Source organism: Equus przewalskii, chromosome 5 (assembly GCF_037783145.1).
Source record: "Equus przewalskii isolate Varuska chromosome 5, EquPr2, whole genome shotgun sequence".
NCBI lineage: Eukaryota > Metazoa > Chordata > Mammalia > Perissodactyla > Equidae > Equus > Equus przewalskii.
This window is the reverse complement of record NC_091835.1, coordinates 72,835,631-72,851,170: the sequence shown is the minus strand read 5'-3', so window position 1 is coordinate 72,851,170 and position 15,540 is coordinate 72,835,631. Positions and strand designations below refer to the sequence as shown.

The window sequence follows — 15,540 nt, the reverse complement described above, 5'->3', positions numbered from 1 at the left end:
AGACTGTGTCTTGATGATGAACATACACACTTCTAAATAAAATTCAGTAAATATCTTGCAAATAAGACAAATTCAGATATAAAATAATGGGCAAATATTTTCCATTTTCTGTTCATCCCTTTTCTGAAACAGAGGAAGAGATCTTCAGGACTTATTTTTGTTGAGAAGAACAAAAATGCCAGACACCTTCATCTCGGGAGACAGGCAGGTGCAGGGTGGATTTGACATTTCTAGTGATTTCCAACTCATCTCCCCTGCTTAGGACAATATCACGGGGATGGAAACCAAGTAACTAGGAAATACTTTGACCTTTCAACCATCGTTCTGGAGGTTCCATTCTATCACAGTACCCAGTCTTTACCTTCGATTTAGTTAGAGCGGATAACAGCCACCAGATGGCAGCAAACTGCAGCTGCGTCCAGGGTTTGCTGCAGGAGCCACAACCCTCCAGGAATCCTGAGCAATTGTGTCCATGCTTGGCTGGATCATATCATTCTATTTATTTTTTAAGGTTTGCTCATATTTTATAAACTTTTTCTTACTAATTTTAACATGTTTAAAGGAAGGAAATGTTTGAAGGGAGTCAAAAAAAGACTCTAAACCTTTGCAAAGACTCAGAGAAGAATAAGATAGAGTCTTTGCTAAGGAGACATTCACTTGCTATTGCAGGAAGCAAAAAATAAGTTGGGTATGTTTTAAGGTTCAATAGAAAAGATGAGGGAGCATAGAGCAATATATGATTCTCTTAAGTGTGACTTGACTTTTAAGAATTAAGCTATTTTTCTACATCTGGGTATATAGAACATATATTTTTAAATATCTATAAAATTATATTGACCTCATTTGTCATGGGTTAAATGCTAACAATATTTTCTGAAAAAAAAGCTATTAGATTCCATATCATTTGTTTATAGTATAAGAACTGAAATATGTGTACAATTTTACAAGGCTCAAACAACCTACACTTCATTAAGATGAGTCATAATAATTTGTTGAAGCTTAAAAGTTGAGCCGTAGGAGCTGGCCTGGTGACCTGGTGTTTAAGTTCACACGCTCTGCCTCGGTGGCTTGGGGATCGAAGGTTTGGATATTATTTCCTCAAAACAACACACAAAAAGGAAACATATGAAACGAAAATATTAAAAATGACGAAAGTGAAAAAAATAATAGATGATAACAATGAGTGTGAACAACATATACTACCCTCATTTTAAGAGAATCACATTTCCCTTGGGAGAAGGGAAACTTGATTTACAAAAAGTCACAGCTAGAAGAGATTACATAAAATAATTGAAAATCAAAGGATAATAATATATATTATGGATAATATACTACATTTGGGTAAACACAATAAACTTTCCTTCTCTTGAGTTTTCTAAATTATGTTTGATGGTTGAAGCAAAAATTATAACACTGTCTTCTGTGGTTCCAAATGTATGTACATGAAATATTTAAGAAAATTGTATTACTAATGGGAGAGGGTAAAAATACACAAAGGGAGAGAAAATTTCTATATTAAACACAAGTGATGCAATATAATTTAGACATATTTCTGAAAGATGAAAACAACAGAATAATTATTTTCTGAATAGTCAAATACAAAATGAACAAATACAGAAAGAATAAAAATATTAAAAATGGAAAAAGTGAAAAATAACAGATTCTGTAAATGATATAGATCTCTCCCATTTAAGGATAAGTTGTCTCTGTTGTGTATATGTGTGTGGTGGGAGGAGCTTGAGTTTTAAAAAGTCACAGTTATAAAATGCTACATAAAAAAGTTAAAAATCAAAGTTTTAATGCGATATACCAGATAAAATTTGAAGATAAGCCAATGGCCTCATTGATATTAAATAAGGTAGAATTCTGAACAATGCACGTATAAATATAACAAAGAAATGCATCTATATTAATAAAATATGTAACTAAATAATATATATTATACAATACATCAAAAATTGTTGTAACAGAGAAAATGATCAAACTAACACAAACAGTAGTTTAACATATTTTGCTGTGATATACCAAAGAAGCAAAAGTTAATGAAGTTAGAGAGATGTGAATAAAATTATTAATACATTTGAGTTAATAAATATATTTGTAATATTAAAACCTATAAGGATAAAACTTTCTCTGAGCCACTGCCACATAATCTTTACCTCTATGGGCTTTGGATTCAGAAAGTTCTGTGTTCTAGTCCTGGCCTTGGTTGTTACTGGCAATGTGAAATTAAGCATATTACTTATTTCTTTTAAGATATAATTTCTATGATTGTAAAATATATTAATTTCAATTGTACCTTTAGTGTATATACAATGTTGCCTTTACCATATGTTTGATTTGAAGAGTAAAGAAATACCCAGGAGCTTTATACAGTACCTCACATATGTAAAAAGTATTTTTAATTAATATCAACACTTGAAGAAAGTCAGATTGAAACTTTTCAAAAATTCACTCTTTGATAAGCAGACTTCAAATCTAATACTTAATTGAGAAACTCTAAGAACGGAACAAAAGTTTGGTAAGCTGAACTCGTATAAAATAAATACACAGTAATTTTAAGTTCTCTGAGTCCTAGAATTATCCATTAGAAAATAAAAGCTAATCAAGAGTTTTGTTACATTAGCAACTAATATTTAATATGTATAGTAATATGCTTACTAAAAAAGTGCAGCTCTCAAATATAGAATCACCACAGAATTGCCAAAACACGTAAAAAAGATGATGATGATAACGGTAATAATAGTAGGAGGAGTTACTGTTACTTGAATGCTTTCTTGCGCTAAGTGCTTGGGTTATACTATTTTATGTGATCCTCTCACCTGTTGAATGAAGTAGGTAAACTGACAGCATCCCTTCAACCTTAAAACCATTCCAGGACTTCCCACATCTGTGATCAGGGGCAGCACAGGGACTTACACCTAGGCTGTCTGGTATCAGAAGCAATACTCTTAGCCTTGTTCTCACAAATGTGTATTGTAAATATTTCAATTATCTGCTAAATGAAAATATTCTGCAAAAAACAAATAGAAATTATTTTCAAGTGCAAAATAATCCTGAAGTCACTGAATTAATAAATAATATTCGCTATGAAATTTTTGGAAAAGACGTAGCCCTATCAGGCGTTCAATCCTGTTGTGCAACAAGTATGTGACACCAGCATAAAAACAGACAAACAAAAAGAAAGAGCAAAACAAAAAACTTGAAATACAATTAGTATGTATAAAATGTACTACACAATCGCAACAATAGATTTAATAAACCAAAAGAAATTATTGTGACTTATTAGAAATTTTGGGCAATTTGCGTCCTATTGATGAATATTTTACTGGAAGACCAGTAATTCCCTGTTCCTGCTATAGCCTGGCTGTGGGTCCTATCAAAAATTATCTGTAGGACTTGTTTTCCTCAAGTAATAGGAGCAATTGGAAACAAAGCGTCACTTTATTTTAATTAGCTGAAATTGCTATCCAGTTGAACTAGACCATTTGGGGAAGCCATGAGATCTTGGAAATCCTTCCCCTTCTGCCTAAATTCAATCGTTAATACTAGTTAAGAAAAAGAAAAAACCTGCCGCGGTGAGGTGGTGTACAGCCCATGTGAGAGAGGAAGAAAAATGAAAGAACTAACTCTCTGGTCTGACCTGATGTGGTTGAGTGTCAAACAGTGATAAACCACATGTATACATTATTAAAACAATAACTCACTCCCCTTAATAAATTTGGCTCAATTAGGTTCCTGGATTCTTATTTTGTATTCATATATCTAAAGAAAGGAAAGAAAAGCAGAGAAAGTAGGTCAAAAGCATTCATTTTCTCTCATTTTTATATCCCTTTTTCTGAAAAAAATTGCACTACAAATGAGGAAAAGAGGAGAAAATTCAGAGTAGAGAAGAGTTGTGCAAAGGCTTCCTGTGAAAGAGTGATGTTTTAAATGTAGGAAAAATTGGCTAATTGAGTAAGGACCTCAGTCTGCATCATATAGAAAAAAAGCTTTTATATCAACTACAATGTTACAGTGCTATGTTAAAAAAAACATTAAAAATGTTTATCTGATTTTAGGTGGGTAAGTGTATGCACTAAATTAAAAGAGAAAAGTCTAGTAAATAAAATTATATGCAAATGTATACTGCTTTACACCAAAAATTGGTTCAAATGTTAAAAGAAAATAGAAACCCAGAATAATACTTCCAAATAATGACAAGACAATGGGTCCAATGTATTATAGTTTTAAGATTGGCCACATATTTATACCTCCATTCAGAAATAATTGTTTGTAGGTTGTGAGATTACATTTTCAGAATATTCTATATGTTTTGAAATATATATTTGGATAATAAAAATTCTCAGGCCATACTGGTACTGAGTTTTGGCTAGATAAAGTTACTTCGTCTCTCATAACTCAATTTCTTCTTTTGAAAATGGTGATAAAAATGAAACATGGCATATAGTACCTCTTCTTTAGGTATCAGCTTTTATTATCATAACATGTATCATTTTACACTAAGAAGAAAACGGGGAAATAAAAATTAGCAGAATGTTATTGACACACACTTTCCATGTGAAGAATTGTTTTTCAAATAATATATTGTGGGCCTTCTTTTTACAGGAGTAGCAACTCTAAGGATGATACTCCACAGAATATGGCTCTGTACCTTTGGGAAAGAATAGGACCTTGAGTCAAAAGTGTTTTGTGTAACCATTACCATTCCATTTTTCCACCTACCAATGGGACTGTTATCTTTTCCAAACAAAAATCAGTTTGATGCCGGCTCAGTGAGCCATAGAGTCAAAAGAAAGATTTCTTGGACTCTCAAGTTCTGGTAGTAGTGCTCCTTTATTCAGAGAATAGCATGGAGTAGCATGGGGACAAGACCCATGGGCAGTGAAGAGCTGCAAACATGGGTTGAGGGTAGGGCTAAATTTATAAGACATAGGTATGTGAGTTATTTCTCTATAAGACAAAGGAAAAATTATGCAAAAAAAGTCATTAAATTGGTATCAGTGCAGGTGGGGTTTTGTTATCAAGGGGTCCTATAACTTTGGATACGAATCAGGTAGGGTCAGGTGAGGAGGTGCTATGCATCCCGGAGAATGATATAGATGATTGGAATGTAGGCCAGGACACCTTGGTCTTCTTTCCCTGGGGCAGCCTTGATCCTCATCAGGTTTACTTGCTTTGTAGAATTAAAAAAGTTAAAGAATAGTCCACAGAGGTATAATATTATTTTAACTATTATTTAATAACAGCTTTTAATATTTACATCTTGACCAAGGAAAAATTGAAATGAAAATATCATTACCACATCATCAGTTCAGAACACAGATGCTTTCATACATTCTAAGCAAATAAAATAATGATGCATATACCTATATTATTAGAAATATAATTTTGGAAAACAAAAATATTTGTTACCATATATATAAATATCTTGGATATGATAATTTTACAAGAAAATGTACACCTAGGATGCATAGAAAACAAAATTTGTCCGTTACATAATGGTTTTACACGTATCAGTGAGAGAACCATTTCCTGTGTAATATTCTTTTCACAGCATCTTTCACATCTCTGTTTCTCAAACTATATATTAGAGGGTTTAGCATTGGTATTATAAGCGTGTAGAGCACAGCTATAATCTTGCTTTGCTCCGGTGAGGAGATGGCCCCAGGCTGGGCATACATGAAGAACACAGTCCCATAGAATAAACTCACCACAGCTATATGGGAGCCACAAGTGGAGAAGGTCTTACTCCTGCCATGGGTGGAGGGGATCTTCAGGACAGTGGAGAGGATAGAAGCATAAGAAACCAGAATGACAGTTGTGGTGGTGATGATGATGAGAGCAGAGAGAATAAACATTACAATCTCATTCACAAAGGTGTCAGCACATGAGATCTTGATCAGGGCTGGGACATCACAGAAAAAGTGGTCCAATCTGTTTTCTCCACAGAAATGCAAACTGAAGGTGAAACTTGTTTGTATCATGGAGTTGATGCACCCACAGATATAGGACCCAGTTACCAATTGAACACAGACTTTCTGGGACATGTGCACAGGGTAAAGGAGAGGGGAGCAAATGGCCGAAAATCGATCAAATGCCATGACAGCCAGTAGAAAACCTTCAGTTGTGACAAACATGGAAAAGAAGAAAAATTGAGCAGCACAGCCACTGTAAGAAATTTTCTTTTCATTAGACAAGAAGTTGGCTAAAGTTTTGGGAGCAATGACTGTGGAGTAGCAGAGATCTAAATAGGACAAATTTCTAAGGAAGAAATACATAGGCATTTGAAGTCTGGAGTCCATCTTAGTGACAGTTATCATGCTGATATTTCCCACCACAGTGGCCACGTAGAGCAGCAAGAACACCAGGAATAAGAGGATCTGTATCTTTGGAGGGGTCCTGAACCCCAGCAGAATAAACTCAGTCACCGCTGAGTAATTCCTACTCAGCTCTGTCTTCATAGCTGAGACATAGGTGGAACTGGAGAGATGGTGAAAATGGAAGAAATGAGCGATCAGAATACTTGTTTTAGTAAAAATAACTAGGAACCAGGAGGGAACATTTTTGTTTCCTTATATTTCCAATAGTTTACAAAACACCAATGAACACAAAGAATGGATTAACATTTTTAAAAAGTCGTCCTAGTGAAGAGTTCTATCTGATTGATTAGCCTTTTTAGATATATTTATTAGCAAATGATGCAGATTTGCTCTCTAAATGTGCATTGGGGAAACGGAAGTCTAGGAAAATGTCTGGAAACAATAGCTTGTTTTTGTCTTAATTTCTTGACTTCTTATCAATTCAATGTCATTGAAAGTTGCCTCCTTAATAGAAGATATTTCTCACAGACATTATAACCCACTTAAGATTTTATTCAGAGTTAAAAATCTATTCAATTGATGGTTTCGTATTATTTTTTTTAATGATTAGTTTATCCACCAAAGAAAAATAATGTGCCAAAATTGTATCTTGTCCCTCTTATACAAGGAGAAACAGTCAGATCCAGACAAAAGTATCATGCTTTTACACATTAACCTCATATCCTTATTTCTCTCATTATTTTTGTCCCTGTTGTGATATACACTCTTAGTGGCACAGTTCATCTGCTAAAAATGAAAGTAACTCTCGCTTGTATTTCCTAAACACAATAAAATCAGACTTTTCTTTCCCTCCCTCCTTACTCGCTTTCTTCCTTCCTTCCTTCTTGCTTTTGTTCCCTTTGGATTTTGCAGAGTGGAATGCAAATGGAGAATTCTAATGTCTTGGGTAGAGATTGTTCTGTCTTTTCGGAAACAGACAAATCTAATTAGAAATACAAAGTTCTGTGCATATGAAAGATAGAAGGCACACAGAACATTTTAAAGATAGCTACAAAAGAAAAAAGAGAAATATCTATTTAAAGAAGCTTATATTATATTTATTTAGGTTTATGCTATTATGACTATAAAATGTACTAAAATACAGTGCAGAGGTAGAGAAAAGGATTAATTTTTATTATAATTTTATAAATGGAGGAACAGGCAAAAGTAGATATAAGAGGCTTACTTGGAGTCATGAGATTGAGCGGTATAGGGGGTTACTATTCAACAATCTATCATAGAATATAAAAGAAAAGTGAGGGGCTGGCCCCATGGCCAAGTGGTTAAGTTCATGTGCTCCACTTCACTTCCGCGGCTGAGGGTTTCACCAGTTCAGATCCTGGGTGAGGACGTGGCACAGTTCATCAGGCCATGCTGAGGCAGCGTCCCACATGCCACAATTAGAATGACCCACAACTAAAAAGACACAACTATGTACTGGGGGATTTGGGGAGAAAAAGCAGAAAAACAAGAAAAAAGGAAGGTTGGCAACAGTTGATAGCTCAGGTGCCAATCTTTTAAAAAAAAAGAAAAGAAAAGTGACAAATGACCAATTCAACAATTCACATGCTATGGAAATGTACTTTATAATATTATAATTACATGAATTTATAATTCTGTAGATATTCAGACTTCTACATAAGTTGTATAATTATAATAAATACATGATATAAAATGTCTCAATGTCTCTTGTAATTTTTGCTGTTGTCATTGCTATGGTTTTGCCAATTTTGACATTATTTTAAGATAGATTGGGACTACAGAAGTATACTACAATCAATTTGGTCTAGTTACAATATCTATTTCCTGAAAAAATTAAAGGTTAACAGAAATGTTGACAGACTGATTTTAGAAGGCATAGGAATGGTCAAAATAACCCTTGGTAGATCTTATCAACTACAAAAATTCTAGTTCCCTTAAATTCATATTTTACATAACAAGTTTCTGATTTCAATAGAAAAATTGAAAAAGAAGGAAAGAAATATAACTAAAGGTATCTGAAAGAAGAGTTTTGAGAATAAACAAGTTAAATGTCAGACATAGTCTCAAGAATGAATATTGCTTCTTATCTTAGTAAACTCTCATTATATGTGAAATCAAGTACATTCACAAAGAAATAAAATTATGTAAAGAAGCAAACCTTTGCTTAACAGGAAGTTTTTCTGCAACAGAGATTGCATTCCTTCACTGTTCACATCATGACTCAAATTGCTGAGATGAACAAGTTCTAGCAAAAATTGTAGCTTCTCTCTCTCTCTTAGTTTACTGTACTTTTCATTGATTAAACCAACAAGTAGACCTAAGATGGATCCTGAGAAAAATTCTCTCATGGGGAGGGAAACCAGGGTAGTGGGTATTCCCTCTGCAAGATAATCACCAGGGACTAAAGGTCCCTCTCACCAGTAATGTATTTTGAATCATAATGCAAAAAAAAAAAAGAGAGAATAAATTATTAATTAGTAAACTTACCAGATCTTTAGAAAGTTAGAAGGGGTTTTTAGGGGCCATAAGAAATAAACTTGTACTTATAGGACAAAGTAATAAAAAAAACACATTTGGAGGAGAAGATCAAGTTCTTGGTCTTGATTCTTCTTTTATTTTCATGACTTACAGAGAGACAAATTCACAATATTTCCTTTGAATGGATTACAACCCTTACTCCTAGAAACGCATTTTTTATCTCTCCTGTAAATGCATCATGCCTGTATTAATCAGAGGAAAATTAATACAGAGAATAAGCTAAACAGTTAATGGAGGAGTTGAAGAAAGGGGATGTTGAAGTAATATAGAGAATAAGAGCAGGAGTCATACTGCATCTATGATTGCAGGGCATAAGAGACATGGTGTTAAAAGATCGCAGAAGTTGGGAGTTTCTTCAAGAGTGAGAACTATGGTGAGAACAACAGTGCCCAGTAGGTGCTGGAACCAAACAGAGAGACACTCTAAAAAGCATGTTGAAAGAGCAAGAAATTCTGTCTCTTCTTACCTCCTCAGTTCTGCCACTGTCGTGTGAGAGAACCGTAGACAATAAGTCATTGAATGAGTGCAACTGGATTTGGCCCACAGGCTATAGTTGGATGACCACTCCTCTAGAAGGTACAAAGATTCCTCAGCTAACATTTTGGGAAAGAAAAGATCTTACATGAAATTTTTCAAAATTTTCCACAGTCGTGTTCTGTGCATTTCAGAATTTCCTAGAGATCCTAGTTTAGATTGACAATATGTCCTTTTAGCCAGAAAAACTGTTTTTGGCATTTCTTATAGTGCAAATTTGGCATAATGCATTCTCTTAATTTTCCTTTATCCGAAAATTTCCTTATTTTGCCTCCAGTTCTGAAGTATATTTTCCTGGATATGACATTTTGATTTGGTCTCCTCTACTATCTGTAAGCAGTTTAAAGATGTTGTGACATTGTCTTCTGGTTTGAGATGTTTCTGACAAAAATTCGATGCTCTGACTTGTATTTGCTTGTCTATAATGCCTCTTTTTCCCTCAGCTATTTCACCAATGTCTTTTTTACTCATTTTTAGAAATTTTATTCTGTTAAGTCTTCATGTGGTTTTCTTTCTGTTTATCCTGCTTTGATTTTGTGCATTTTCTTGCATCTGTGAGTTGATTGTCATCATCAACTTTGAAAACAAATTTGACCATTATAGTTTCTAACATTTTTCTGGCCCCTATTCTTCCAGTTACATTTGTAATGTTTTCTCAGTTCTCGCTGAATGTCTGTTCAGTTTTTCCTTTTTAGCTCTATGCTAATGTTTGATTTGTTTGAATTGCTATGTATTCAAGTTTAAAATCTTTTCTTCTTGATTTATTTCCTTTTTCTAGAGAATTACAGTTATTCTCTGCCTATTGTCCAATATCCGAAAATAGTTGGTTCATATATTTTCTCCAGAGTTTAGCTTTTTGTTATGGAAGGTAAATGTTGTGGTAGTTATTCTTTCATGAGAAGATGTGGAAACGTCTTAAATTCATTACTTTTTAAATATTTAATGACTTTTACATTTGTAGTACAAACACACTCTTCAGTGAGATTTTATTATTCCTTTTGTATTGAAGTGTTTTATTTCTTAATATTCTGCTCAAAACTTTTTAAGTTAAATTAGATTTATGTATTTTTTTATTTTAATGTGTATATGAGACTGATGGTAGACTCATAAATATAGTCAGAATTATTTACTTTATGACTATTCCTGAAAGAGTTTATGTAAGAATGGTCTTATTTCTTTCTTAAACATCTGGAAATAAACACTAGTGAAGCTATCTAGGCAAGGACTATTCTTCTTTGGAAGACTATTAATAAAAATTTAATTTCTTTAATAGATATTTTAAAATTTATATTTCTTTTTATATATAATTTTGTTCTATTTAAAATAATCTTATTTTTAAAAATCATCAATATTTGGTAGAAATATAGTTTACTACATTCTTTTTGTTAATATCAGTAGGATCTACAGTGATATCCCATTTTTCATTCCTGACGCTTGTGATTTAATGTTGCTGGTTCACTTTTGTTAAGTTGGCTAGGGTTTTACTAATCTTTCCTACTAGAGTCTTACTAGTTGTTCAAAGAATCTATGTTAAGCTATGTGATTATTCTATATTATTCACATTTTTTCTATTTAACTAATTTTTTATCTATGTTATCTACCTACTTTTATTTTTTGTTTTGACTTGAGTATTCTATTTCACATTATTAAGATAAATTAGTCTATTGATGTTCCTGCTTTTCTTCTTTATACTATTTACCTATAAGGCTCTGTATATCTGTCTAAGTACTACTTTTTCTGCATTCCAGAAGTTTAGATATATCATAATTTATTATAATTTAGTCTGGTTTCTTTTATCCATGGATTTTTAGGAAGTGTTAATTTTAAGGTCCATGTCCATGGAGTTTCTAGTTATCTAATTTATCTAGATTTATCAAATTTATCTAATAAATCTAGATTTCAATCTTTGAATTTGTGGAGAGTTTCTCAATGACCCATCTATTGTGAAAGCCAGTAAGAGTTTCTTATGTATTTTAAGCAGAAGTGTGTTGTTATTGCTAATGATATTGTGGAAAGTTTAAAGATGAAAAAAAGTATATTAGACATTGGTACATTTTCTAGATTAGAAACACAAGTTCCACCCTACATGCTTTCTAGTTGGAGATGTTGGAAAGTTGAAATGTCTCCTGCTACTAGAGTTCTTGACACCAATTTTTTTCTACCAACCAGGTGTCTACTTATGGCTAAACAAAATATACAAACTCATATTTTGGGAGGGGATCGACATTCTGCTCCTTTCGACTTATTCCACCAGTGAGGACGGTTGTGGAAATAGGTGGGTTTCCCGCAGCGTTGATGAGTCTCCAGCTTTCTAGAAAAGCTGTTTGATGAATGAGAAAGTAGGGACTTTCTTTTCTATGTATCTGATCCCTGGAGCAGAGTTACAGTGCTGTGTTTTGAAATCATACCTCCAATACTAGCCCCCTTTGTGAATTAATCCAACATTGCCCCAAGGGTCATTGCAAGAGTGCCACCCAGAAGTTCCTCCAGCCTTTCCAAATTTGACAGACCTCAATTCACATTAGTAAATGATTTCTGGTTTAAAATATCTAGACTGCTTTCTCTTCCTACACTGACCAAACTTTTACTAATACTGTGTTAGTATTAGTATTGTATTATAGTGTTAGTACTGTATTATAATATTCCGTATTATAATAAGGAGAAGCTCTGACCCCATATCACCTTGCTATCTCTACACTATTCCAGAAAAATTCTAGAAATAATTAATTAAAAGAGGGAATTTCTAAAAAGAGGATTAAAATTAACTGATGGAAACATTGAAGTAAAAATGACATCCCTGTAATATTAGGCTCATTAAATAAGGTATTATATCTCTGATTTAAATGTAGTCTTTAAGTCTCATAGTAGTTTTAATGAATTTTTAAATATAGGTATTGATCTCATAAATATTTTTACTTAGTATTTTTAAAAATTTTACTGAATGCTTTTATTTCTTCCATTACATTTCCTAACTGTTTAGTGTTAAACTATAAGAAAGCATAGAATTAGCAAAACATTATCTGACTTTGAGTTTGTGACTCAGAGGGCATTTTTTATATCATGAAATATGTCTGCATCAAGAAATACAGATAAATCATAATCTGGGGTGAATTTTTATCTTTTTAAATCAGAGTAAATGTAATTTACTACATAATATAAAATATTGTTATCTAAACTTTTCTCACTGTGTACAAACTTTTCAATTTGTTTCTCTATGCCTATCAATACGTCTGCTGTGGTAATTATCAGGAAGCTTTTCGTTGTCAAGGAAGAAAATAAAGTCCAGAGAAACTTCCCAAAAGATACACATAAGCAGAGAAGAAAAAGATTTTCATATTTGGACTATTTTTAGACTATTTGTCTATATATGAGGTTCCCACAGTCCTCATGGACAACAGCCCTGGAGCCTGCACTTACGTCTCCATAATTGGCTTTATGATTACTCTTCTCCCAGAGGAATTCATCACAGAGGATGAGCAAAACCTCAGTGCTGAAATATCCTGAAAAAAGTTTTCACAGGAATAAAAATAACTAAGGCCATCACAACCACTGTTGATAGTGTCCCAGATGATCATGGACTCTGGAAGATACAAGGCTGCTCTGCTCCTTAAAGATCCATGGTTATCCTTATTTTAAGATGTATACCCTATCGAGATTTCAGGAAAGGAAATCTCTTTATATAGAGAGAGAGATACAGATATAGATATAGATATAGATATAGATCTATAGACACATTCCTTGTCCTGACTGAAGAGTGAGTTCCCTGGAATTGACGCAGCTTTGGTAAAACATCATTTATTGTAGTGTCAGGAGTGGAATGTTCACCGGCTTCTCTTTGCTTAAAAAAAAGGGCTAAATGATTATGGCATTTTTAATTAAGCAACTTCTAATGAAAATGAAATATTTGTAATGAGGAAATAGAAATGCATTTATTTGGGGAGGCCAGCCCAGCGGCTGAGTGGTTAGGTTTGCGTGCTCTGCTTTGGCAGCCCAGGGTTTCGCCAGTTCACAATCTACGTGAGGGCATGGCACTGCTCACTAAGTCATGCTGAGTCGGCGTCCCACATGGCACAACCAGAGGGATCTACAACTAGAATATGCAACTATGTACTGGGGCCTTTGGGGAGAAGAAGAAGAAAAAAAATAAGAAATGTATTTATTTGGCAGAATGGTTTTGATCTAAGAAAATGAACATATATTTGGAAATGGCTTTAGACAACTTTATTTTATTCATGCTTACTGATTTTGATGTTATTGATTTTAACATAATAACATATCTAATTTTATTCTATGTTAAAAGATGGCTACAGTAGTAATGGGCACTATATAGATTGAGGTAAAATAAGGTAAAAATATTTTTGAATATATATATTACTGTCATGTGATGATTCGAACACTGGCTTAGCTAACATAATTTCTACAAACACTATAACAGAGATTATACGTAATACTTCTATTTTAGATTATATGAAATACGTGTTTTAGATAAAGATAATTCTTTAACTATAAATATATTGAGAATAAAAATTCAGACAGGGAGTAAGATTAGACAATAAAATATGCCACATTCTTGCTGAACTCCCTGCAAATGTATGAATGAAATACAATAACCAAATAACTTCTTTTACTACTTAATAGAAGAGCAATCTCAGAAGCCTAGTGTCATCTAATCCAAATTCTTGATTCTTCATGACATTAAAATTGTTTTATACAGAATAGTAAGCTGTAAATAATTTATTTCTGCATTTAAGAGAGCATTTATGTCACTAGAATAAAAGCCGAGAGTTCCTTTATTCGCCCTGCGCCTCTCAGCATGTTTCTACCGTGGGTGCAAGAAGAACAAGCAATCACTCAGAAGTCACTGACTTCGTTCTTGTAGGCTTCAGGGTCTGCCCAGAGCTCCATATCTTCCTCTTTCTGCTATTTCTGCCTGTATATACCATGATTCTTCTGGGGAATGTTGGGATGATGGTCATTATAATGACTGATCCCCGGCTGAACACACCAATGTATTTCTTCCTAGGCAACCTCTCCTTCATTGACCTCTCCTATTCATCTGTTATTGCACCCAAGGCTATGATCAACTTCTGGTCTGACAGCAAGTCCATCTCCTCTGCAGGCTGTGTGACCCAGCTCTTCCTCGTTATCCTCTTCGTTATGACTGAGACATTTCTCCAGGCAGCGATGGCTTATGACTGCTTCATTGCCATCTGCAACCCAATGTCAGTACGTCTCTGCACGCAGTTGGTGGCTGGTTTTTATTTTTGTGCCTGCATCAGCTCAGTTCTTCAGACAAGCATGACATTTATTTGATCTTTTTGTGCTTCTTGGACCATCAACCACTTTTACTGTGATTACCGTCCAGTTCAGAGAGTTTCTTGTTCTGATCTCTAGATTCAAAAGACGGTTTCTTTTTTCTTGTACAGCATTATTATTTTGCCTACAATAATTATCATTATTGTGTCCTCTATGTATATTGCGTCCACAGTTCTAAAGATACTCTCCACTGAGGGACATAAGAAAGCCTTTTCCACTTGCATAAAGTGACCTCCTTATGTTACAACTTAGTCACAGCCATGTTGATTCCTTTCATTTACTCTCTGAGAAACAAAGACATCAAAGAAGCTCTGAGAAAGATCCTGTGGAAAAAAATACTTATTTTTTAATTCTATTGTAACATTGATGTAAGACAAAGGCATGGACATTATGACAATTTGGAGAGGCACCGATGCAAAAAAAAACACCATTAACTTTAGGAATATTTAATCTTAGGGAGTTTATTATTTAAATTCTATGTAATTACAGTTGAACAATATCTTTGGATTACATTTTGCCTGGCTGTTGGTCTTGAAGTGGAATGGCTTTCTCCATACTTCATCTTCATTTTGGATAAATATAATGATTGACATGTCATTTGTCTTTATGGAAAATATATTCCTAGTTTTTTGCTGGCTCTCTGAAGATGATATTTGGGAATGTATTATTTATCTTGAATCAGCAACAGATGTTACGTGGATATGCATATAATTGGTAGAGATAACAAAATCTGATTGATGTGATAAGCAGACAGACAAAAATATCACATTTACTAAAGAAACCTTTTTGAGTGCTTAGTTCAAGAACC

At 33.6% G+C, this 15,540-nt stretch overlaps 1 protein-coding gene and 1 pseudogene across 1 annotated transcript; one reads left to right on the top strand and one right to left on the bottom strand.

The window, feature by feature from the left end:
• Positions 1 to 5,516: 5,516 nt before the first annotated feature.
• LOC103556555 (olfactory receptor 9S13-like) lies at positions 5,517 to 6,464 on the bottom strand. The gene has a single exon (XM_070622158.1). The coding sequence runs from the start codon at positions 6,462 to 6,464 to the stop codon at positions 5,517 to 5,519; it is 948 nt and encodes a 315-aa protein (XP_070478259.1).
• Positions 6,465 to 9,180: 2,716 nt separating this feature from the next.
• On the top strand, positions 9,181 to 15,082 carry LOC103556556 (olfactory receptor 9K2-like; annotated as a pseudogene).
• The last annotated feature ends 458 nt before the right edge of the window (positions 15,083 to 15,540 follow it).